At 46.2% G+C, this 25,807-nt stretch overlaps 2 protein-coding genes across 4 annotated transcripts; one reads left to right on the top strand and one right to left on the bottom strand.

The window, feature by feature from the left end:
* The first annotated feature begins 125 nt into the window (after positions 1–125).
* LOC140587572 (transitional endoplasmic reticulum ATPase-like) lies at positions 126–7,383 on the top strand. Of its 2 annotated transcripts, none has more exons than XM_072708821.1 (12): positions 126–251; positions 573–706; positions 1,034–1,169; positions 1,493–1,605; positions 3,720–3,884; positions 4,136–4,258; positions 4,549–4,761; positions 5,078–5,256; positions 5,569–5,698; positions 5,893–6,051; positions 6,499–6,650; positions 6,961–7,383. In XM_072708821.1, the coding sequence occupies exons 2-12, from the start codon at positions 584–586 to the stop codon at positions 7,064–7,066; spliced, it is 1,599 nt and encodes a 532-aa protein (XP_072564922.1). In that variant the 5' UTR covers positions 126–251; positions 573–583; the 3' UTR covers positions 7,067–7,383. The 2 variants fall into 2 exon arrangements, with proteins under 2 accessions (XP_072564922.1, XP_072564923.1); XM_072708822.1 differs by having other exon boundaries at positions 130–251; positions 544–706.
* Positions 7,384–8,178: 795 nt separating this feature from the next.
* On the bottom strand, positions 8,179–25,759 carry LOC140577556 (very-long-chain enoyl-CoA reductase). 2 transcript variants are annotated; one of them, XM_072708824.1, is made up of 12 exons: positions 25,627–25,759; positions 17,180–17,230; positions 15,713–15,764; positions 15,474–15,518; positions 14,786–14,889; positions 13,015–13,130; positions 12,663–12,768; positions 12,376–12,448; positions 12,170–12,213; positions 12,006–12,063; positions 11,766–11,854; positions 8,179–8,634 (listed from the first exon to the last, which is right to left on the bottom strand). In XM_072708824.1, the coding sequence occupies exons 1-12, from the start codon at positions 25,639–25,641 to the stop codon at positions 8,461–8,463; spliced, it is 927 nt and encodes a 308-aa protein (XP_072564925.1). In that variant the 5' UTR covers positions 25,642–25,759; the 3' UTR covers positions 8,179–8,460. The 2 variants fall into 2 exon arrangements, with proteins under 2 accessions (XP_072564925.1, XP_072564924.1); XM_072708823.1 differs by lacking the exon at positions 25,627–25,759 and having other exon boundaries at positions 17,180–17,636.
* Positions 25,760–25,807: the final 48 nt, after the last annotated feature.

The raw sequence follows: 25,807 nt of genomic DNA, 5'->3' as shown, positions 1-25,807 counted from the left end.
TGTAAGCAGAGAGCGGATAGCTTTAAAATTTCCACTTGTGAATGGATGTAAACATGTAAACAAGGCAGTGACTGTATTGCTTGGTACTGCACTGTTCTTGCCTTGACCCCCAAGGCCTAACATGCTACTGTCACATCCTTCCCTGTAGCCTCCACGTGGGATATTACTATATGGACCCCCAGGAACAGGGAAGACCCTTGTGGCACGCGCAGTTGCCAATGAGACAGGTGCCTTCTTCTTCCTCATCAACGGTGAGTCAGTCCCCATAGCCTTGCTCAGGCAGCTCTGCTAACTAAACTAGTGGAAGTTTTCCTTTCTGTGTGTTGTGGACAGTGTCATCATCTCAAGTCACTCAAGAATTGTTTCTACTGCATGTTGCATCAATCAGTTGAAGTCAGATTAATCTTGTGTTGTAAGGTTGCACTGTAACATCCTTCTGTTGTTGTACCTCTGGTTCAGACCCCATTGCTGTACTCCTGCTGTTATAAGTCCTGCATACTATGATCTGCTGTGGTCTGCTTTACTGATGGAAATATTGTTCAGCCCTAAGTCCTGTGACCCGCTGCCCCAAGGGCCTGAGATCATGAGCAAGCTGGCTGGCGAGTCTGAGAGCAACCTGCGCAAAGCGTTTGAGGAGGCAGAGAAGAATGCACCTGCAATCATCTTTATAGATGAGTTGGATGCCATCGCACCCAAAAGGGAGAAGGTAGAGAGTTACTGTGACCTGCTGCACCATTTCAGCTTTCTGTCTTTTGTGATGTGCTCTGTAAGGTCACATCATTCAACAACTTCACAAAGTTATATCAAAGAGTTTTGCAGGTGTTGTCAGGCCACAAGCTCTGTAATGCTAAGGTTGTTAATACAAGGGGTTGTGGTCTTGCTGAGAGCTCTACAGTTTTAAGGTCAGTAATGACTGAGGGTGTGGTGTTGCTGTGAGCTCTACAGTGTTAAGGTCAGTAATGACTGAGGGTGTGGTCTTGCTATGAGCTCTACAGTGTTAAGGTCAGTAATGACTGAGGGTGTGGTCTTGCAGACACATGGTGAGGTTGAGCGGCGAATAGTGTCCCAGCTCCTCACCCTGATGGATGGCTTGAAGCAACGTGCTCATGTAGTTGTCATGGCAGCTACTAACCGACCCAACAGTGTGGATCCTGCTCTGCGACGATTCGGTGAGGAACAATCTGGGGGCTCCAGCTGGTGACAGGCAGAGAAAGAGGGGTTATGACCAGTGGAGTTACTAATGACCAGAAGGACAGAAGTGTCACTGGTGACCCAGAGACAGAAGCAGGCCACAGAAATAGACTAGACACCAATGAAGGGAACTACAGGAAATAAGAATGGATAGAGGGACAGCAGTCAGTGATAACTGGGCATGACTCAGTGATAGACAGGAGTCACTAATGAACAGAGGGACACTGATGACAACACAAAGAGAGACAGCAGCCACTGACTGATCTTGTCCACTTCTCTCCTTGCCCCCCCACCCCCCAAGGGAGGTTTGACCGTGAAATTGATATTGGAATTCCTGACTCCACTGGACGGCTGGAGATACTTCAGATCCACACCAAGAACATGAAGCTGGCCGACGATGTGGACTTAGAGAGGGTGAGAGGATAGGAGGGAAAGAGATAGGAAAGAGTAAAAGGGACAGGTGAAATGCATAGAGCAGGAAAGATGAACAGAAGAAACAGAAGAAAATGAAAAAAGAGGTTCTAGATGTTAAGAAACAAAGTAATGAGCAGCTGTAATAGATGGCACTGCAGGGAGCTTTGCAAGGCTGGTATACAGGTGGTCAGGGTGAGGTCTTTCTGTAATACAGAGAAATGCTAGATATCATGGTATTAATGCTTAGTATGGAGCTCTTTGTCATTGGGAAGTCAGTAGGGGTGTGAAGATGCATTGTGATGAATCAGTTTTCAAGGGTGAGGATTCAACTGCATCAATCTGTAATGTCAGAAATGATTTTGGGGGGAAAATCCTTAAAGATACACCAATACTCCTAGGCTGTGTGCTCTTGTGCTAACATGCTGAACATGCACAAAGCAGATTTCCAAAATGTATGATTGGGGTGGAAGGCTCATTAACATTCTTAAAGGAAGTGCTACTTGATCTTTACCATGCAGCACTTCGGGAAACTCACCCCTGTTTTGTAGCACAAAGTGCTATTTCTAATGGTTAAGAAAATCTTTGTGCTTTTGGGAAATACATCTCTTTTTTAGTGCAAAAAAGTAATTCTTTTTGCTGGCTACAGTAGCAATGAGCACAGCCAGAGACACAATTATTTAAAAAAGTAATGATAATTGTACTGGACAATCAATAATTTTCTGTAGTGGAGAATGAAGGATTTCATCAGCTCATTCAGCACTTATAAGGTCTGAAGGTACCAACTCCTGACATATTAATAATTCATTATTAAATCTGGCCAGCAGATACATCTTTCATTTTCCATAGAATAAAAAAACAAGTTTTACTGCCGCTAGATATTCACACCAGTGCACAACTAGTTAAAAGCTCCCATGGTCATATTTGTGAAATCTATTTAGTGAAGTTTAAAGAGGTTTAAATTTAGGATATCAAAATATCAAATACAGTGGTACCTCGGAATTCGAACTTAATCCGTTCAGAACTCCGGATCGAATTTTCCCCATAAGAAATAATGGAAAATCAATTAATTGGCTCCCGGCCCCAAAAAATTACACTTAAATATGTTTTTTTTAGCATTTAAACACAAAATGAACCGGATAAAACAAGAAGAGCATATATTGTACTAAACACATCTAAGCAAATTTATCAAAACAGTAATTTGTAAAGTAAGAAAATAAATGTATCCAAACAATGTGTCCTGCCCCGATCGTCCGCTCCCTCCGTGTGCCACGCCCCCTCGTTAACCCCATGTGGAATCCTCGTGTGATCAGCTGTTTCTGGTTGTTGTCATTAGTCCTCTGTATTTAGTCCGCGTTTCAGTTTGTTTCCCCAGTCCGGTCATTGTATTGTCCGTCTGTGTTTTGCCTGCCTTACCTGTAATTAAACCCCGTATTCCCCGATACCCTGACGTCTGCGCCTTTGTCTCCATTCCGTCCCTGCTCGGCACGACAATATTATTATTATTATAATAAATTTATTAATGGTTTATTATTAATATAAAAAAATTAATAAGAAATCTTTGTTTTTAAATGCATTGTATTATATAATAATATAATTACTGTTACTCTCTATCATTGTCTAAATGTATTTTTACTGTCTAAATATATGTATTCAGTTAGTGTAAACATGCACGATGCTATCACAGCAAATGCGAGGCTGAGACTGAAGCGTTACCCTTTGTTTCCGCTGAGAGACGTGCCGCGTGACTCATTTCCCTGCGCACAAGTTATCTTAGATCGGCGTTCATGGTTTGACTTCTGAGATTCAGACCGAGTTCTAGGTAATTTTTTTTTCGAACTGGTTGATTCGACTTTTAAGAAATTCGAGTTCTAATGAGTTTGAGAACTGAGGTACCACTGTAATCGATAAATCAAATTATGGTAGAAATTAAAGATTTCTGATGCATTGAATCATATTCACATAAAATCACCTTGGGGCCCACAATTTACACCCCTAGTAGAGGGTAAACAATAGGAGAGCACATGCAATGTGGGCCTTCAGAGAGAGGCAGAGTCACCACACTAATGGGGAGATACGACCGTGTGGCAGTGTAAGAAACCCTATGTCCACATCAGATCTCCATGGAGACCCACGGGCATGTGGGTGCGGACCTGGCGGCACTCTGCTCAGAGGCAGCTCTGCAGGCCATCCGAAAAAAGATGATTCTTATTGACCTGGAGGATGACACCATTGATGCCGACCTCCTCAACTCCCTTGCTGTCACCATGGATGACTTCCGGGTCAGTCTGCCTTGCCATTCCTGCTGTTGTATATTGAATAATAATCTTCAACCATAGCTGGGAATGACTCATACTCCCCCAAGAACAAAGCAATGGATGTGAGGGACTCTAACAGACCTTGTTTCCCATCCTCGTATGTCTCTGTTTCTTCATTATCACGTGTCTGTCTGAGAGTTGTATCCATCTCCATCTGTCTGTGTTCCTCCATGCCACTCCATCCACCTGAACTGATGCTTGTGAGGGTGTCACAGTGGGCTCTGGGCCAGAGCAACCCTTCTGCCCTGAGGGAGACGGTAGTGGAGGTCCCACAAGTGAACTGGGAGGACATAGGTGGTCTGGAGGAGGTGAAGCGGGAGCTACAGGAACTGGTGCAGGTAACCTCTTCATGAGAGACCTAACCACTTTGCAGGATATCCACACACTGAGTATAGCTCTCAACTCAATGTAGCAGGCCTGATCTTATCCTAATACAGGATTATAATTCATGCCAAAGATATTCTACCGTATCTGAGGAATTTACCAACTGCACAGTGTTTTAATCATATTCTTAGTAAATAAAAATATTTGCAACTGGGGGTACCCCAAAGATTTTCATTGTCTAGGGATTGACCAGCAACTCACAAATTGCTTCTGCTTTTCAATTGCTTCCTCTCCACCTGCACAGTACCCAGTAGAGTACCCGGACAAGTTCTTGAAATTCGGTATGACCCCTTCCCGTGGAGTGCTCTTTTACGGGCCCCCTGGCTGCGGCAAAACTCTGCTGGCCAAGGCCATCGCCAATGAGTGCCAGGCCAACTTTGTGTCCATTAAGGGGCCAGAACTGCTGACCATGTGGTTCGGAGAGTCAGAGGCCAACGTCAGGGACGTTTTTGACAAGGTGAGGCCTGATGTGTGACAGTGATGAGAGACAGGGCATCATGGATAGGAAACAAGGCAGGGACTGTTGTAATGGCCTGTTGGGGTAGTGATATAAAAATGCCTAGGGGCATGGCCATGTGGCTGGAGATGGTGTGAGGCTATTCGGTGTTTGGATGGCACAGTGACCTAAACCCTCCCAGGAAGGACCTTGTCTTCTCCCACTCAACACAATTTCAAAGACACAACGTGTGAAGGACTGAGTCCTGTCAGTTATGGCGCTCATGGGCTTTTCAAATCGAGGGCTTGCTTTTTGTGCTGCGCTTTCTTGTTTGCAGGCACGGCAGGCTGCCCCCTGCATACTTTTCTTTGATGAGCTGGACTCCATCGCCAAGGCGCGCGGGGGTGGTGCCGGGGATGCAGGGGGGGCAGCTGATCGAGTAATCAACCAGATCCTGACAGAAATGGATGGCATGACCAACAAAAAGAATGTCTTCATCATTGGCGCTACCAACCGGTGAGAGGTCCACACAGGTTTATACACACCTATATGTGTGTGTGTGTGTGTGTGTGTGTGTGTGGCCACGTAAGTATTACATTGTGGGGACCAAAGCTCAGTTTTATAAAAATCTGTCATTGCAAAAAAAAAACTAGAAATGTCAAAAGTCTTGTATTTTGTTTGGTTACGTAGGATTAAGGTTAGGGCTGGGTAGGGGTTAGGGCCGTCATTGTTGGGATTACAGTTTTTCCCATAGAAATGAATGGATGGTCCCCACAAGGACATGAATACAAACGCGCGTGTATAAACATGCCCCTTCTGGCCCTTCAGCCCAGATATCATCGATCCAGCCATCTTGCGCCCTGGCCGTCTGGACCAGCTGATCTACATCCCGCTGCCTGACCTGCCTTCCCGAAGTGCCATCCTGTCTGCCAACCTGCGCAAGTCGCCCGTTGCCCGAGTATGTGCCCCGCCTGCATGCTAGAGCAGCTGGTACCTGCTCTGGGAACAGAACTACAAATGAGATTGGCCATATTTCATAAAAATGCTCTTCAATCACCGCGGATGGCCTGAATGAGGGGTGACCTTCACGAGGTGGCGGCGTGCTGACTGAGACCACCACACATGCGTGTGTCTCTGTAACATGCTGTCCAGGACGTGGACCTGGCGTACCTAGCCCAGATCACAGAGGGCTTCTCTGGGGCTGACCTGACAGAGATCTGCCAGCGTGCGTGTAAGCTGGCCATTCGGGAGGCCATCGAGGCCGAGATCCGCATGGAGAGGCAGCGGCAGGCGAAGGCGGGCACTGCCATGGTGAGACCCAACCCACCTGCTATATGAACCACCTGGAATTAGTCAGCCTGACTGACTATGAGTGCAAGCAATACATGAGTGCAGGAATAATTAAACAAGTCTGTCAATTAGCATGCCCTTGAGGGGACTGAAACGAGTGAATTAATCAATCGTGTGGTCAAGTAAATTAAATTAATGATTGAATGGGTAAGGGAACACACACACACTGTGCTCTGTGACTCTCAACCACACACACTGTGCTCTGTGACTCTCAACCACACACACTGTGCCCTGTGACTCTCAACCACACACACTGTGCTCTGTGACTCACAACCACACACACACTGTGCTCTGTGACTCAAGCACACGCACGCACACAAATGTGCACACACACAGTTCCTTCTTTCTCTCTCACACACTCTTATTGTGCTCGGTTTTTCTTTCACCGCACACAAATTTCCCATTTAGGATGAAGATTACGACCCGGTACCCGAGATCCGCAAAGACCACTTTGAGGAGGCCATGCGTTTTGCCCGTCGTTCCGTCAGTGACAATGACATCCGCAAGTATGAGATGTTTGCCCAGACGCTGCAACAGAGTCGGGGATTTGGTAACTTCAGGTAAACAGACAAAGATGCGCACGCACACACACACGCACACACATACACACACGCACACACATACACACACACACACACACAGACATACAGACACACACACAGACACACACACACACACGCCCAGTAATTTTCCTCAGAGGAATGTTCCTTTTCCAGCTGGCGGCTGTCCTTCACTACACATGGCATCAGCTTGTGTCAGTTCCTATGTCAGAATGAAGTGACAGCAGTATCCATTTCTCTTTATAGGCATTTTTCTAGCTTTTTATTTTTTCTGTAAAACACAAACGTTTTTACATGTGACCTGTTGCAGATTCCCTTCAAGGTCACAGTCTAGCGGAGGTCAAGGGTCAGGACAGGGGGGCAGGGACCCAGGGGATCTGTACAGAGACGAGGGGGAGGATGACCTGTACCAGTGAGTGTGGGGCGACACCCCCAATGTTCCTGACACCCCCATGGAGACCCCACACCTCTGCAACACACCTGAGAGTGAAGCATAAGCATCAGCAACTTGTGTTTACGTTACATAGCTACTGGCTGAACGTGTGTGTGTGTGTGTGTGTGTGTGTGCGCGTGTGCATGCACGAGTGCCTGGGCAACAAACCACAGGCGATGTTAGCACATGCTTTTTTGATTCAATTTTGCCGTTATTAATACGACATGTAAACACAGACTCGGAAGATGCAGGACTGTGACCTGAGAGCCTGGAGTCTGATAATAAAGGGATTTCACATTCTCTTCTCTTGTGATGAAATAATCATTCTGTAGGTTTATAAGCAAAAAGAAACAGAAAATGTTATGCAAACATTTTTGTGGCTGGTCATCTTTTTTTAGCCTCTCACCGTGTGTCACTTCATACTAATGATCCTGCAGTTTACCTCTCATTCTCCGTCCGTCCCTTGCTGTAGGGAAGCTGCAGCATATTGCAGTCAGCACAGTCCAAAGGAAAACGGGACAGGATGCCAGTCAACTGCTCTGCTCATGTTCACACAACCAAACATTCTGGGCAATTTAGATTTAGATTCCATTGCACTTAAGCATGAGCCTTCGGACTGAGAGCAAAACTTCAAACAACTTGGTTTGAATATAAACTTCAAAAGATATCTTCAAGTGACTTGTGTTTTATGAACTAGATATATTAAATGTACACAGAAAAATCTGTGCAGTCCTTCACCTGGTAACTGTGTATCAATATTCCTCAAAACACTCTATAAACTCACACAGCTCTACCTCCTTACCTGATGCTATCACTGCTGATTGCTATATATCACAAGTGAGTATGGAACCTGCTGGCATGTGAGGAGCATCTGCTGGCCACGTGGGAGCCGCTGCAGCAACTCCGGCTCATGAAGGGCGGAGCAGACCAGGCACAGCTGGGACTGGTGTGAGAAGCTTGATGCGCTCCAAGCCCCGTGTACTTTGCCAGCTGAAACACGCACTCACCATGCAGGCCGGCACACGCCTTTCTCAAGGAAACGAGCTCTACATACATGAGACATGTTTCCAATGTCACAGAGCAAACTCAGAACTCTTTTTGGACTTCCAAATGGTTTATTTTAGAAATCGGTCCTACCTACAGAGCAGTCATCAATGTCATAACAATTCTGGGTCAGCCTTTGTAGGTTTTAGGAGCTGGACGTTTTACGGTGATCCTCCTCTCGCGGAAATTGATGGTCATACCAACAGATGCATCGACAGCCAATGGATGAAGAGCCCCAGGAATGGCGAATCCGACGGGAGCAGTGGTGGGGCTGTGCGGGGCCGCTACTGGAGGATGCCAAGCAGACAGTGGGGTGGGGGCTGGGGAGCGCTTTTACAGGACGAAGGGCAGTATGGGGGAGCGCAGAGGGGGGTAGTCGCGGAACTCCTTCAGGTAGCTGCGGTGCTTCCCCTTGGCCCAAACCGTCATCTGCACAAAGCCCACAAAGGTGAAGAAGGCCACAGGCAAGCACTGGGTCATCATGGTGAAGCTCACCCAAGATCCCAGCTGGGGAGAAGAGCAGGTGGAGAGAGAGGTCAGTCAGTCCTACAGGGGGGTGGCTCACTGGTGCCTCAAAGAGCAAACCTAAAGAACCCAAGTAGCACCGCAGAATCCTCCAATTGTGCATATTTAGGGTATTTAGCATAGCATATTTATGGGAGTCAGTGTTGTATTATTTGCAAACAGCAGCTAATGCTTAGCAAATGTGTGAAATATTCATTCATCCATCCATTTTCTGAAACCGCTTGTCCTATTCAGGGTTGCAGGGGGTCCAGAGCCTATCCCTGTGGCTATGGGCACAAGGCAGGGAACAACCCAGGATGGGGTGGCAACCGACCGCAGGGCACAAGGCGGGGAACAACCCAGGATGGGGTGGCAACCGATCGCAGGGCACAAGGCAGGGAACAACCCAGGATGGGGTGGCAACCGATCGCAGGGCACAAGGCAGGGAACAACCCAGGATGGGGTGGCAACCGATCGCAGGGCACAACCCAGGATGGGGTGGCAACCGATCGCAGGGCACAAGGCGGGGAACAACCCAGGATGGGGTGGCAACCGATCGCAGGGCACAAGGCGGGGAACAACCCAGGATGGGGTGGCAACCGACCGCAGGGCACAAGGCGGGGAACAACCCAGGATGGGGTGGCAACCGACCGCAGGGCACAAGGCGGGGAACAACCCAGGATGGGGTGGCAACCGATCGCAGGGCACAAGGCGGGGAACAACCCAGGATGGGGTGGCAACCGACCGCAGGGCACAAGGCGGGGAACAACCCAGGATGGGGTGGCAACCGATCGCAGGGCACAAGGCAGGGAACAACCCAGGATGGGGTGGCAACCGATCGCAGGGCACAAGGCGGGGAACAACCCAGGATGGGGTGGCAACCGATCGCAGGGCACAAGGCGGGGAACAACCCAGGATGGGGTGGCAACCGACCGCAGGGCACAAGGCGGGAAACAACCCAGGATGGGGTGGCAACCGATCGCAGGGCACAAGGCGGGGAACAACCGAGGATGGGGTGGCAACCGATCGCAGGGCACAAGGCGGGGAACAACCCAGGATGGGGTGGCAACCGATCGCAGGGCACAAGGCGGGGAACAACCGAGGATGGGGTGGCAACCGATCGCAGGGCACAAGGCGGGGAACAACCCAGGATGGGGTGGCAACCGATCGCAGGGCACAAGGCGGGGAACAACCCAGGATGGGGTGGCAACCGATCGCAGGGCACAAGGCAGGGAACAACCCAGGATGGGGTGGCAACCGATCGCAGGGCACAAGGCGGGGAACAACCCAGGATGGGGTGGCAACCGATCACAGGGCACAAGGCAGGGAACAACCCAGGATGGGGTGGCAACCGATCGCAGGGCACAAGGCAGGGAACAACCCAGGATGGGGTGGCAACCGATCGCAGGGCTCACTCACGCACCATTCACACCTATGGACAATTTGGTAACTAATTAGTATGTTTTTGGAATTTGGGGGGAAACTGGAGTACCCGGAGGAAACCCCATGATGACATGGGAAGAACATGCAAATTCCACAGACAGGGAACCCTGGCGGAGACACAAACCCTGGCCCCAAAAGTGTGAGGCGACAGCGCTAACCACTGAACCACCGTGCCGCCCAAAGTGCAATACATCAACTTAATTTATTTAAGGGTAATCTTCATAGCTACACACACCCAAGGCTGTCAGCTTCTGTACCACAACAACTCTGTGGAAACCGCTAGCCCAGTAGCATCCAGCTAACGCTAACAGATCCCGTTGATCAAACTTGGACCTACAGCTGAAGCTCAGCAGCTTTTACACAAGCGCCCTGGTGAAGTGCAGAATGGAGACAGAATCTGATCATTCAGTAGACAGACCCCACAAGGGCCTCCAAAGATGGCCGCTCCCTATGATCAGAACAGCAGAGCTATGCGATGTGACTTCATCACATCACATCACACCGTGAAACCACCAGGATCTCAGGAATAGGACGTGTGAACTGCTGCTCTCACCTCGTATGTGACTTCATCTCTTTAATAAATGTAACAGATTTACCCCTTTATCCCAGCAGAGGGCATTCTAGCTCTTCCTTCAATGAGCTGCACGGTTCCATACACACCTTCAATAAGCAGCACTAGTGCAGGGCAGGACAGGCTGTCAGATAAATGATATTTTCTTCATCATCGTGATATGAACATGTGTGATAAACAGCACATAAACAATGAATAAGAAAAATCATTTTATTTACACACTCAAACATCTGACCTATCAGATGGCCCTGTCATGTGAAATCTCTTCCACGGTACAAATTCCTTCCTCCTCTGACATGCTAATTAGCTGTCAGGCCAATGACACAACCATAATGCGCCAATCATGGGATTCAGACCAATCATGGGATTCGGACCGCCCCCTAAGCTCACCCTTACTGCAACAGCAAGCATTTACTGGAATAAAATACAATGTTTAAAAAAAACATTCAAAACATGTTTCGTGGTAATTGTTATAAAAAATAGTTTATATTTAACTTCATAGTATAACCAAAGTTTTGTTAGATTATCAATGTATATTCAGCTCAATAGTGATATGATTTATCAATTATAACCATTTATTATTGTTAAAGATAATGTATATTCAGCGACATGTTTTATTGATTATTACCATGTATAAAATATGTTTACAAATGTTATAAGCGTTCTTTAATTATTTTTTAAATTGTCTATATTTAACTTAATAGTATAATCAACATGTTCATATATATATATATATATATATATATATATATATACACACACACACATATATATATATATATACACATACACACACACACACACACACACACACACACACACACAGGTACCTCGGTTCTCGAACTCACTAGAACTCGAATTTCTTGAAAGTCGAACAAACCAGTTTGACCTAGAACTCGATCTGAGTATTATAAGTCAAACTGTGAACGCAGACCTAATATAAATTTTACGCGCCAGGAAATGAGTCATACTACAATGCAATCTTTACATGAATGCCTTCTTCACAGACTGGACGATTAACCAAATAAAACAGCGCAACAGTAACTAACAATTATAAATCGCGATATACAGTGAAACCACCAGGATCTCAGGAATAGGACGTGCGAACTGCTGCTCTCACCTCATATGTGTAGTTGGGACAGGACACAAGCAGGAAGATCCAAGTGAAGGGATTCTTGGTGGGGTAAGGAATCTTCCTTGTTTTAGAGCCTTCCCGAGACAGACAGAGCAAGGCAATGACCACAAGGGGCACTTTATACATTATGATAAAACATGAGCACTTTGCGAAGCTGGACTAAGCATGTTTGGATGTCTATTTGTCGGGAGGATTTGTGCCTGCACGCTTGTGGGTCTTACTCACCGGGGGGCCGCAGGTTGCGCAGGGTGATGTGGATGGAAAAGTTCCCAATTTGACAGAACTGCAGAACGGGTGTCGATGACCATGACAGAGAGGACAGAGCTGGTCAGGATCAGACAGCTCAGGCCTATGACTGACTGCACTGTGACTCAAAGATGAGATCTTACCAGAAAAATGACGAGGGCCAGGGTCACCTGCTGCTCCCCGTAGACTGTGAACACAGGTGGCAGACAAGAGTGCTTTAGCATTACATCGCTAATCGCCCGTAGCTGGGTGCCGGGCTCAAAAAGTGCTGCTGGAGCGAGGTGTGTAAAGTGTGTTTGCGGTGTGCGTGGGGGTCTGCGTGTGTGTATACGGTACAGAGCGTACTCACTGGGCGGCGTGTAGAGCGGGTGGTTGATGTAATAGGCCATCCATGCTGCAAAGCCCCAGTAGTACGCACAGTTCTGGAACATGGGAAAGTCACACTGCATTCACAGAGCCTGCATTCAGTGTAAGGGGCACTAAGCCCTAACCCCACGCACTGCTCTGACTCAGTGTACCACCCTGGAGGGGGAATCAGACCCCAGACCCCACCCAAAGCACCAGGCATTAAGGCGGCTCGAGGCACCGGGCGCAGGACAGACCTACATCCCCAGGCCTGCCCATGTCTGGTCTCACCTTGAAGATATTGCGCAGTGGCATGGTTCCGTGAGAGAAGCGGTGAACAAACAGCGTCTCTAAGAGCCTCTTCACATAGTGGAAGGAGTGACACATGCAGGCCAGGCTGGCGGAGACAGAGATGAGCTTAACCAGTCCGTATCCCAGCAACACTTACTCAAGACGACCTACAAGCTGGATCTCAAGTGGACCCACCCGGAACCAGGCGCAGTGTCCTGTGCTGGGTTCGAGCAGCCAGCCAGAATACCGATCTAATCACAAATCTAGACTTAGGCCTAAAACTGGAGGTTAGTTATTGAAAAGCTACCCACAGCACCCAGCATTCAGCACTGGATCCGAAGGTGATACTCACTGTACGACCCAGTGTTTGCTGGTGGTGAAGTCGTACTTGGGGGCATATATGAAGGGGACTCGGAAGTAGAACAAAAGATAGATGACAAGCGGCCCGGCATATTCCGTCAGGAACACCTGGAGGGGGCAACAGTAGTGGGTAAAATACCAGTGGCGTGTCAGTGAGACCTGCTCAGCACTGCTGCAAGTGTGAGACCACAGCATTCCAAACATGGGTCTTCTGAAGGTGCTTAGACCCCCGGAAGAAGCCCCTCCCACCCCCCAGGCCTAATCTATATGTGAGTGAATGACAGCGTATGCCAGGCAACAAAGATCATATGACCAAACTGCCACCCACTTGCCCCACCTTTGAGGAAATATCTCTGTGTATAAACATCTCCAAGACACAGGGGCTTCCTGAGCTTAAAGAGCAGATAAATATAGGCTGGCTGGGATCTGCGACCCTCCCTCTTCCAAAAGGCATGTCCCGCAGGCCTGCCTCCTATCCCCATTCCTCTCTGCTACTGAAACCCTGAGCTGTCATCACTTGCAGCACCAAATGCAGTTCAGAGGTCCCGTCTGCAGAAACTGACATTCAAAGTGAGGCATGATATCCTGACTCAGAGGCCAGACAGGACTGGGCAGCTGTAGGGAAAACTTCCTTTAAGACGACTGTCATTCTGCTGGTCTGCTTAAGCAAAGTAGTAAAATATGTTTCCTTAACTTAAGGTTTATTTGCACCTTTCAAACGAGAGTATAAATCAGGCAACAAAACGTTTATGGTTTCTGCACCATTACACAATAGTTGCGGTGAGTAAGTACTAATTAATTGTTTTAAAAACTCTTACCATTTTGTCCCTTCATAAATCACCGCAATAAAAATCAATTTCAAAAAAGAACCATAAAAACTGATTGATGAAGCACAATCAATGACAAAGTTGTGTTTAACTAATTAGTTCTAAAAGAAAACTGGCATATATGGAGGGAATTGTGTAATTGTGATTATATGGCACAGGTGCGGCCGATGACCTCGACTAGGGCCGTCACGTTGTGATGTAATTGTGATTATATGGCACAGGCGCAATAATCACCAGGGCTTTCGATGACATTTGTCCAGACGCCAGCTTTTCAATGCTATATGCATGTTTACTTATGCTGACAATTTGGTAAGCAGATTAGTGGCGAGAGACGTATATTGTGACACCCCAAAAGTCAGTAGTTTGTATAAATTCAGCGTATCCTTATGTTCATTAAAATCGGTTAGCAGAGCACACCACATCAAATCAAATCGCTCACCAGTACACAAGTACGACATGTGAGTGAAATGCTTGTGTGCAAAGCCTCTTGAAGCAGCTGTAGTGTGACACGAATTCACAATCGAAATATAAGTGTAAATATATAACACATAAAACATGCTACTGTTTTTGTAAATCATGGAAGCGATAAGCACTGAAGTGGAGGTGAAGAAGGTGGTGAAGAAAAAGATGTTGGTGGTGCGGTGGTACTTTTTGCAGTTTAAAGTCTGACACGTTTACTAAAAACATAAGGAAATGTCACAATATGCATCTCATTAATATTTTAGGCACTCTACTAATCTGCTTACCAAATTGTTGGCGTGTCAATCAAACCCACAACAATGACTGGAGACTATACTAGTATGACCCCCCCCTCCCCTCACTCCTGCCAGCTCTTCCTCCAGCCTTTTTACTGCATCATTTAAAGAAAAATAAGACACTTTTTTGGTCAAATGTAAATGAAAGAAGATGAAAGGTTGAGACAAAAGTTTCACTCACAGTAACCCAGCTGATCTGGGCGCCCAGGTCTCGAAAGTAGAAAGTAGCAGTTGTTCCGACAGGAAGCTGCTGTAAGACATCCTCATCCTTCAGAGACTTTCCCTCTGGAATTTAAAAGAAAAAAAAAAAAGGACATGTAACTACCGGGACGGCAAGTGAGAATCACGTCCACCGCCAAAGGCTACCGGGACGGCAGGCGAGAATCACGTCCACCGCCAAAGGCTACCGGGACGGCAGGCGAGTATCACGTCCCCCGCCAAAGGCTACCGGGACGGCAGGCGAGAATCACGTCCCCCGCCGAAGGCTACCGGGACGGCAGGCGAGAATCACGTCCCCCGCCGAAGGCTACCGGGACGGCAGGCGAGTATCACGTCCCCCGCCAAAGGCTACCGGGACGGCAGGCGAGAATCACGTCCCCCGCCAAAGGCTACCGGGACGGCAGGCGAGAATCACGTCCCCCGCCGAAGGCTGACGGGACGGCAGGCGAGTATCACGTCCCCCGCCGAAGGCTACCGGGACGGCAGGCGAGTATCACGTCCCCCGCCAAAGGCTACCGGGACGGCAGGCGAGAATCACGTCCCCCGCCAAAGGCTTGTATCAACAACAACAGACTAGCTGTAGTTAAGTTGCAAGTGTACCATGTGAATGACATGACGGAGTCTTCAGGAATTAGAGAACTAGGACTTACTAGGATCAAGGCGAATGGACTGTCTGGCAGGATACCATTGTGGGTCTACACAAGAACAAAGATAAAACAGCACAGTCATGCACCACACTTCCTTCACGGTAATGAAATGGGTCATTTAATGTATGGTGTACAATAAACAGTACTATCATATTAGTCTATGGTATACTGGTGTGTCTACAGCCTCTTCCTCATTTCAGGTGTTTGGTTGAATGTTTGCATGATGTTTGCGTCATACTCACGGGTCTTGTGAAACATAGACTTTATCTCCCCGATGGTAGCATTGGGCTCCACCTGCCAAAACAAAGCCCTCATTAACCATCACTGACATGACCGTGTCAATTAATGTCTATGTTAAACAGTACACTTGAGGACAAGACTGGCTTATTCAAAACAAACCAAAAGTTTCTTTAAAGAACGGCATAGAGTTTATACACTACATTTTTTTTGGTTTAATCCGTTCGCACTCTACATGCTAAATGTGGGGTCCTTTCTCTGCCCGTTTATACCATGACCACCGGTTAAACTACCATTTTCACATCATTCTGCCAGCTTGTGGTCACAGTTCTCGTCACAAAACTCTACTTTACTTTAAGAAAATGCACTATTCTGTTATGAAAGTAAGTACGTAACTGGGAAAAGCTGCAGCACAAATATCATTTATTGTTGATTTATGGCTCTTTGGGGTGGCAGCACCCAGGCAGTTAATTAAAGCTGCTGTCAGCTTGTACTTCCAGCTGCTCCTTTGAAAAACTCCAGACACCTGCCTGTTGTGGCCCGACTTGCCAAACGAGGCACTTCACGCCCAGGCCGCGTGACCTGCAGTGCTGTGGAGTTTGCCCAGGATCAGCCTAACTCTCACCAATTAGCTTTTGTTATCTGACAGCCAGATGGGCTACGATGGCCAGGTACCTCTGCCACTCCCAATGGCTGCATTTCCCAGCTAAATCATGAAAGATCACAGCTGGCTTCACATGCCGATCTCTCCTTGATGAGCTCAAATGCTAAAAAAGCAGCTTCCTCAGACATTTCTCTTTTGAGGAACAGACATATAAAAATGGCTACCAGTCTAGTACTGCAAAGACTGGGAAATAGAGGGCAATAAATGTTCAATATAAGATGATTATAAAAAACTAAATAGGACATAAATTATTTTAAGATTCTCATATGCTAATTAAATGTAACCAAAAGCCAATTTAAAATCCATAAAAATTAAACACATGCAAAAATGTTCCTGGTCTGTGAAGAATGGGAAAAGGAGGGCCTTTGTGTGTGGGGCGGGCTGGCCCAGGGCCACACTGAAGACATACTGTATTAGAGACACCCCCCGCTGAGACACTCGGTGTCTAATGAATGGCAGGAGTCCGACTTCAGCTGCCAATGTATTCTTTGGAATAGATACACAAATCCGATTGGATATCTGTGAGGAAAATAACTGTCCAACAGCAGTACATTTTACTAACGTACCATAGCATAGGAACATGCCCTGAAGCCCTAAGTCCTTTGTTGAGTTTGGTTTCATGCTCACACTGAGCACATTGTAATTCGAAACCAAATTATCTAGTGTGACATTTATGAAGAGGATATACAATAAATATGAAATATCATAATGATATTTGAGGCAAAAGACAAGTTAAGGTCTAAGGTTTCCAGAAGCTTCTTTTGTCAAGGAGATTGGTACACATGGTAGATGAGTGCGGATCGCTTACCTTGTCAAGGAAGCAAAGCTTGTCCTTGGTCTTGGCATCCAGGATCTCCACCTCAAAGAAAACCACAGCTTTCTTAGTTTTCTTGGCAGGTTTGGGCCGCTTCACCGGTGCAGAAGAGGGTGATGCGGTGGGGGGGGTGGCCCGTTTGGGCTGCGTGGCCTCCAGCGCAAGAGCGTCCATGACCTCTGTTGTTCAGCGTGTTCTCTGACCACGTTGTGGCCTCACAAACCGCTCCCTCAAACCACAGAGGGACGAGGCGGGACCAAAGGGGTGGTGCTGATACGAAGACACTCCCCCTCCCCCCCTTTATGTAATTCCTGGCTATCCGGCTAGCTCTCACTGCCCCTAGTCCCAAACGCCACCCACTCACACACAAAGGGTGCTGCAGACACTGCAGTTTGGCTCATCATGGCATAGATTTAAACAGTTATAGCAGGGAAATTAGATTTTTGCCCCCCCCCCCCCACCTCACCGAGCACTGAAAGGAAACCAGAGTACAGGCGACCCACCACACACCACCCCCCAAGTCTAAATTTAACCTGCCTGCAAATGCCCCTCTGTCCACAGACCCCACCCCCTCACAAACCCTCTTTTAGCTCTGCCGTGGGCGGAGAATGGAGGTCGAGGAGGAAGGCCCTCACGGTCATTCATGTCCCCCCCCCCCATGCTCAGGGACATGTGACAGCAGGAGGGTGATAATCCTCCAAATCGGAAGAGCAGCTTGCCGCCACTGGACTGACGGATGGATGGACAGGCACGGCGAGCACAGAGGCGGGGGAAGAGCTTCCACATCCAGCCAACATGACCAGTCCCGGCCTTTGCCGGTCAACCATAAAACGGCACTACGGTAACAAAATCTCTATCCTGGGCAAATGGGATAAGTATATTACACAATATATAACCGAAGGTTCAAGATCAGGTTCAGGTTCAAGTTTATTTATAAAGCACATTTAAAACAACCACAGTCGACTAAAGTGCTGAACAATATAATGCAAGTCTCATACTTACACGACAAGAAGATAAAAATATGTTGAACATAAACACATGGACAGTGCCCCAGTAAAAACAACCACAGCGCCAAAAGCAACAGACTCTTGGGATCAAGGGTCAAATAAAAGGGGTTGAAACAAACCAAACAGAAAATTAAAGCAGGGGATAGAAATGAGTAATTAATAAACCAAATTTATAATTGGACAATTCTTAAATGGACAATAAAAAGCTCTCAAACTGAGTTAAAAGCTAAGGAATAAATATGTGTTTTGAGATGAGATTTAAAAGATGACAATGTATGGGCCTGCCTTTCATAGGGGGTAATTCATTCCAAAGCTTGGGTGCAATGACTGCAAACACCCGATCACATCTTCTCTTCAGTCTAGATTTTGTAACACTTACAAGCTTTGGAATGAATGTAACACTTAGAAGGTGGTCTGCTGATCTCAGTGGTCTGCACGAATGATAAAACTACAGAAGGCAAGAAATGTAAGATGTAGCTTGACCATGCAGTGATTTAAAAACATATAATATATGCTGCAGCATTTTGGACAATCTGCACGTGTGAAAGCGAAGCATAAAGGGCAATGCAATAATGCAGACGAAACAAAACGAGTGCATGCGTAAGCTTCTCCAGATCAGTGAAAAATAAAAAAAGGTTTAACTTTACTTAAAAGGCTCAGTTGGAAAAAGATACAGAGTTAACTACAGAGTTAATCTGTTTGTCCAATTCAAACTCCCAATTCATTATGACGCCTAAGTTTCTAATTTTAGCTTCCAAAAAGCCTGCAGGGAGCCTAATTTTGTTTGATGGGCGTCACTTAGTCCCATTCAGAGCACCTCAGTTTTGTTCTCATTGAATTTTCAATAATTAGAGGCCATTCAGCCTTTAATGTCCTCAAAAGAGTCCAACAATCTATTTAGTGAGTCCCCGTTATCCGGATTTAAAGAAATAAATCTTGAATATCATATATATTAACAATGGAAGGTAATTTTATACCTTCTAAAAACATGCATGTACAAGGAGAAAAGGACTGGCCCCAAAGTCAAGTCTAGAGGAGCCCCACAGGTCAACGGTGCTGATGTCATCAATACTGGCCCCAAAGTAAAGCCCAGAGGAGCCCCACAGGTCAACGGTGCTGATGTCATCAATACTGGCCCCAAAGTAAAGCCCAGAGGAGCCCCACAGGACAACGGTGCTGATGTCATCAATACTGGCCCCAAAGTAAAGCCCAGAGGAGCCCCACAGGACAACGGTGCTGATGTCATCAATACTGGCCCCAAAGTAAAGCCCAGAGGAGCCCCACAATTCAACGGTACTGATGTCATCAATACTGGCCCCAAAGTAAAGCCCAGAGGAGCCCCACAAGACATAGGTGCTGATGTCATCAATACTGGCCCCAAAGTAAAGCCCAGAGGAGCCCCACAATTCAACGGTGCTGATGTCATCAATACTGGCCCCATAGTCAAGTCCAGAGGAGCCCCACAGGACAATGGTGCTGATGTCATCAATACTGGCCCCAAAGTAAAGCCCAGAGGAGCCCCACAGGACAACGGTACTGATGTCATCAATACTGGCCCCAAAGTAAAGCCCAGAGGAGCCCCACAGGACAATGGTGCTGATGTCATCAATACTGGCCCCAAAGTAAAGCCCAGAGGAGCCCCACAATTCAACGGTGCTGATGTCATCAATACTGGCCCCAAAGTAAAGCCCAGAGGAGCCCCACAGGACAATGGTGCTGATGTCATCAATACTGGCCCCATAGTCAAGTCCAGAGGAGCCCCACAGGACAACGGTGCTGATGTCACGGTCATCAATGCCGATAGAAAACCTTCTATCCAATAGGACCTGAAGCACATTCAGGCAATATCTTTCAAACCAACACAGTGCTCTAATCAAGAAATAATAAGATTGCGGTCTACTGTGTCAAAAGCTGCTGAGAGATCTAAAAGAATATGGAGAGCAGAAGCCCCAGTCAGTCGTCAATAAAAGATTGGTATAATCTTTTACCAGTGCAAATTCTATGCTGTGCATAGTCTCAAAAGTGTGTTTAAAAAAGAAAGAGGGGGATAACATCCACCAAGCTAGCTGACAGCTGTATAGTACCGATGATTTTTAAGTGTTTACAAATCCAGCAGTTTTCTGAGTATATAACATACCTGAATGTGTACAATGCCATCGCACGGTCACATGACTGAGCATGATGCCATCGCACGGTCACATGACTGAGCATGATGCCATCGCACGGTCACATGACTGAGCATGATGCCATCGCACGGTCACATGACTGAGCATGATGCCATCGCACGGTCACATGACTGAGCATGATGCCATCGCACGGTCACATGATTGCTTCCTTCCTGGAAACAAGTTCACAGGAGGCAGACGGTCACAGGAGGCAGACGGTCACAGGAGGCAGACGGTCACAGGAGGCAGACGGTCACAGGAGGCAGACGGTCACAGGAGGCAGTTGGTCACAGCCGTTCAGGCAGTCAGGACTCTTTCCAAGAGGCGCACTGTCATCTTTTGGCCACAGCAGAGGTGGGGGTGAGGAGACGGCCAGAAGCGAAAGGTCATGGGGGTGGGAGCGGCGGGACAAAATATAAATGTAGACGCGAGCCATGGGGTTGCGCGCTGGGGATCACACTCTGGCACTGAGAGGATTACGCCAGCCAGAAACACCTGCAAGGCCCCCCACCCACCCCAGACACCCAGGAAATAGCACCCAGAGAGCCCTCTGTGCCAGAGGGACACATGCGGTGAGTAAGGGGACAAGCGTTTGTAAAAACAGGTCGGCTTGTCAGAGATGGTATAGCTGTATGGGGTGGTTTGTTTACCCTGTTTTTGGGTCTGTTACAGGCTGGAGGTCACATCCACAAAACACGAAGAACAGAACTCTCTCTGAAATACTCTAACTTGAAACTGACAAAAGTTTAACGGCATCCATTATTGTTTATTCCATATTTAACACAAATTAGACTTTGCTTTTGATTAATTCAGTAGAATATTTCATATAATTAAACAAATGAAAATGGCTCAGACAAAAAAGATGGTACCCTTAGTTTAATATGGAACAAGTGATCTCTGTACTTCACCATGAGACGTCTGCATATGCCAGCAAGTAGTTTGGCCCACTCTTCCTGAGCAAACTGCTCAAGCTGTCTCAGGTTTGGTGGGTGGTGTCTCCACACTGCAATTTTCAGATCTTTCCACAGATGTTCAATAGGACTAAGATCTGAGCTCATGGAGGGCCATTTAAGAATAGTCCAATGTTTTCTCAGCCATTCCTGAGTGCTTTTAGCTGTATGTTTTGGGTTATCGTCCTGTTGGAGGACCCATGACCTGCGACTCAGGTTAAGCTTCCTGACACTGAGCAGTATGTTTCACTCCAGGATGCCTTGGTAGTCTTGAGACTTCATTGTGCCCTGCACAGATTCAAGGTTCCCCATGCCAGATGCAGCAAAGCAGCCCCAAACCAAACCGAGCCCCTCCATGTTTCACAATAAGCATGGCGTTCCTTTCTTTCAAAGCTTCATTTTTCCTTCTGTAAACATAGAGCTAATGTTGTAAAAAAAAATCGATTCTCAGATACTAATCCATAGTAAAATTTAGTATCGAGTTCGATATCAATTAGCACTGGTATCATACTTAAATGCCAGTTTTCCATCTGCCGGTTCACGGAAATCACCGGCAGACTACAACAATTTTCAACAGGCATTGCAGCGGGCAGCCTCTCCCCCGATAACGGCTACCTGGAGGACCCATTGTTTTACATGAGACACACACTTTATAAACATGGCAGTGGACGAAAGCAGCTCCAGCTTTAGATCTGCAGCACCAAGCTTGATAGAGAATGTAAAAAGCAAGAGCACGGGCAGGAAATATTTCGCATATGAACCAGAAGAACAGGGAAAACCAAAAGATGTGGACAAGCCCATTTGCAAGAAGTGCTACAAAGTTGTCGCAACCAAAACGTGCAGCACGATAAATTTAGCGAAGCATTTGAAACACCATCACTCCGAATTATACGCGGAGTTTCGAGAGATGAGTAAAGTTGTTGTTCAAACGCAATGTGAATATTTTAAGTGCCACTGTCAAGCAATACTGTTGAAGTAAGTTAACTATAAGAATGGCTATGTCTTCACTTCTCTCCGCGTTTTACAATTATCTAATTGCACAACGCGCATGTATTTTTCCCTGCTGCGCCATGCGAAGCGAGGAGTGTGCTTTTTTGTTTGGCTCAAAAATATTAAAATACATTTCTTTCCTGCATTCGTTTATTATTTAGTACTTGTGTATTTAGTCATTCGTTCGTGTGTGTATATATATATATATATATATATATATATATATATATATATATATATATATATATATATATATATATATTTTTTTTTTTTTTCTTTCTTTCTTTCTTTCACTTATTCGTTCATTTATTTATTTAAATATTTATTTAAACCTATAAAACTCCGTTGTTCGTATCTGACAATCATCATCTATATCTTATAATCCCAGGCTAAGTCTGAGAGAGAGGGACCAGCAGCCAGACCTAAACAGCCACAAACACAACCGACCCTACCAGCACTGTTTGAACAACAGCGGAAATATAGTGCCAAATCACCAGAGGCACCAAAGCTCAACAGGGCTGTTGCCGAGTAAATTTGTATGCACCAGATCCCTGTCTACACTGTTGAAAAGCATGGCTTTCAACAGATGTTACACCTCCTGAACCCTCCAGAAACCACTTCATGTACACAGAAATTGCACAACTCTACACCACCACCAAGCAAATGATCCTGGCACAACTTTGGTCAAAACCCTACTTTGCAGCACAACAGATCTCTGGACCAGCAGAGCTGCATCTTCATTCCTGGCAGTTACACTTCAGTTGTTTTTTTAAGCCCATCCTCAGAAGTTCCTGTGTTTCTTTTTTCTCCACCTGTATTATCAAAAATAATATTGAGTATTGAGCACCATCCTTAGTATCGGTATCGAGTTTGAAATTTCAATATTGTGACAATCCTACATAGAGCTGATGTGACTGGCCAAAAAGCTCCAGTTTTGTCTCATTAGCCTAAAGGACATTCTGCCTGAAACTTTGGGGCTTCCACTGCATTTCACACCGAAGGGTGCTCTCTTTCATCCACTGCATTTCACACCACAGGGTGCTCTCTCTCATCCACTGCATTTCACACCGAAGGGTGCTCTCTTTCATCCACTGCATTTCACACCGAAGGGTGCTCTCTTTCATCCACTGCATTTCACACCGAAGGGTGCTCTCTTTCATCCACTGCATTTTGTAAATCGATGCTATCAATTCAATAACACTCCATGCTTGGTTTCCAGATCTCTAAGTACTTCATGCTGTAAAGGTTATTAATTGTGTTATTCTTGTTGCATAAGCCAAACTAGTAACAGCTTGTAAGCTGTAACTTACGGGTTACAACAGAGTATATCACCAGGATGCCCTCTGGTGTATGAATCCGTAATTGTAGCCGGTCAAATTTGTCACTATGTCACTGTGATTGTTCAGACAGAATACATAATAAACTTCAACCTCATGCCAAAGGCACACAAATAAATGTGACATGTGTAACGCATCTTTCAAACGCTTATCCTGGACAGGGATGCATGGGTCTGCGGAGCCTATGCCAGGCACCAAGTAGCAGTACGGCCTGGATGGGACACTAGTCAGTTTGTCATTAACTTATGTGGTTTTGTTTAGGTCAAAGTAGAATATGTTCATTCTGATGCTGTCTTAAAAACGTCCTATAATCAAAAACAGTATTAAACAAATACTGGTACATATCTTTAACACAAAAAAGGAGACGAACATGAACAATCAGAATGTAAAAAAATAATACTAATTCTTTAGGTACTACAACCTTTTACATTGTTAGATGGCAATTAAGAAAACACACTTCACTGTTTTAAAGTATTAAGTGTTACGATTACTTCGGAGAAACAGCTACCTCTGATTTGCATTAGATTTACTCTGATTTACATTAGTTATCGGAGGCAGGTGGGTTAAAGCTGCCCCCTAGTGGTCAGTTACCACTAATTTCTGCATTCAAAGCAGCCACATACAGTGCAGCTGCACAGTACACTTTTTGAAATTGTAATGCAGAAGTTGTTCTTTTCATTGCACTATTACAGATGTATTGCCTATTTATTGAGGTATTTCTATAATGTTAGCTATTTTTGTACTGGGTGGGGTTGAATGTCTAAACGTTACAGTGCAGCTGCTGCCCATGATCCATGAATCAATGAAAATCAAGAATCTCAACTTGGGATCAATGAAATTGATCTTATCTCGAAAAAAAATGCTGTAGATCACCATAAACAGAGATAATTGGATTAATAAATTCTTTAAATCCGTGATTCTGGTAGCTGCTGCTTAAGAATGCTTTCTCATTATGTCATTAACCAGTTGTCTATTAAAAATGACACTTACGACTATTAACTGCATTTAGTCAAAATTTTTCCCCATCAGTTAATTAATGTACCTGAATGACTTAATCCATCATAGATGGAGGATGGAGATGCCAGAAGACGTCACCATGGATACCACTGCCTGACCCCGCCATAAAAAAGATTAAAAAATAGTAAATAAGAGGAAAAAAGCGAAGACACGCGTGATGGGCCCCCATCTGCAGAATCTCCAGGCCCCGCTGGTTTCACTGTTAAATGAAGGAGGGGTTCCAGGATTGAGCAGGAGGTGTGGTATAGGTTACACATGGAGAAAGGTATATTTATAAACGCTCAAGTGTCCATAAGAACGGCTTGCAACGCCTTCTCCGGACGCTACATTTTGCTGCAATCAGACGGTTCACTTTATTTAATGGTGTTAAAGTCCGTTACATTCGGAAGTATGCGGTGGCACTGTTAGGTGAAAGCGTTTCATAATTACGCAAATACAGTCTGACCCTAACACTCTGTTAAAATAATGGTACAGACAGCACAAGCTAAGCATATCGGGCATTGAAAGGGGTTAAATAGCATGCAATCGCAAAGTGAACGAGTTTTAATGACACGAATTCATTCAATGAACGAGATTAAATATCACGTAAGAGCCCGGTACCACCCGCCCGCATAGAAACTTCGGCGTTGCACGAATGGACCCGTAGAGCACCTGCTACAGCCGCGTAGTCAGGGTGCCGGGCCGGGATAGCAGCGCTGCTTTCAGGGCCTTGTCTAGTGAAATTAAATAAGCCATTAATAGCCTCCGGCTCATGGCCGTGTACAGATGAGCTTCGCTGTGTTCTGTTCATTGCACTTCGCCCGTTCACGCAGGGCCACGGCAGGCCGCCAAACGCCGCTCAGTACGGCGCACTGCATTACTACTCAGATAACCTGCGGTGAGCCGCACATCCCCACGTTCATCCCTCACGGATGATCAATTGAAACCTGAAATTATACCTCGCAACTGCTCAAATCGCAGCCGACAACATCTTACCTCGTAATGCTTCATGTTCGCTGCTACAAACTCCCTTTCCTGTACCTAGGCTCGCGGCCAAGACGTCCAACCAGAGAGCGCGGAAAGCTTCGAGCTCGTCCAATAGGAAAAGGGAAGGGAAGTCCGGCAAGTTACCTATCTGTATATTGTTTACAACCAATAAGCGCGTCCTAGGAAATTC

The sequence above is a fragment of the Paramormyrops kingsleyae genome, unplaced genomic scaffold (genome assembly GCF_048594095.1).
Source record: "Paramormyrops kingsleyae isolate MSU_618 unplaced genomic scaffold, PKINGS_0.4 ups365, whole genome shotgun sequence".
Taxonomy (NCBI): domain Eukaryota; kingdom Metazoa; phylum Chordata; class Actinopteri; order Osteoglossiformes; family Mormyridae; genus Paramormyrops; species Paramormyrops kingsleyae.
Note: the sequence above shows the minus strand (reverse complement) of the source record. Positions and strands in the feature narration are given on the sequence as shown.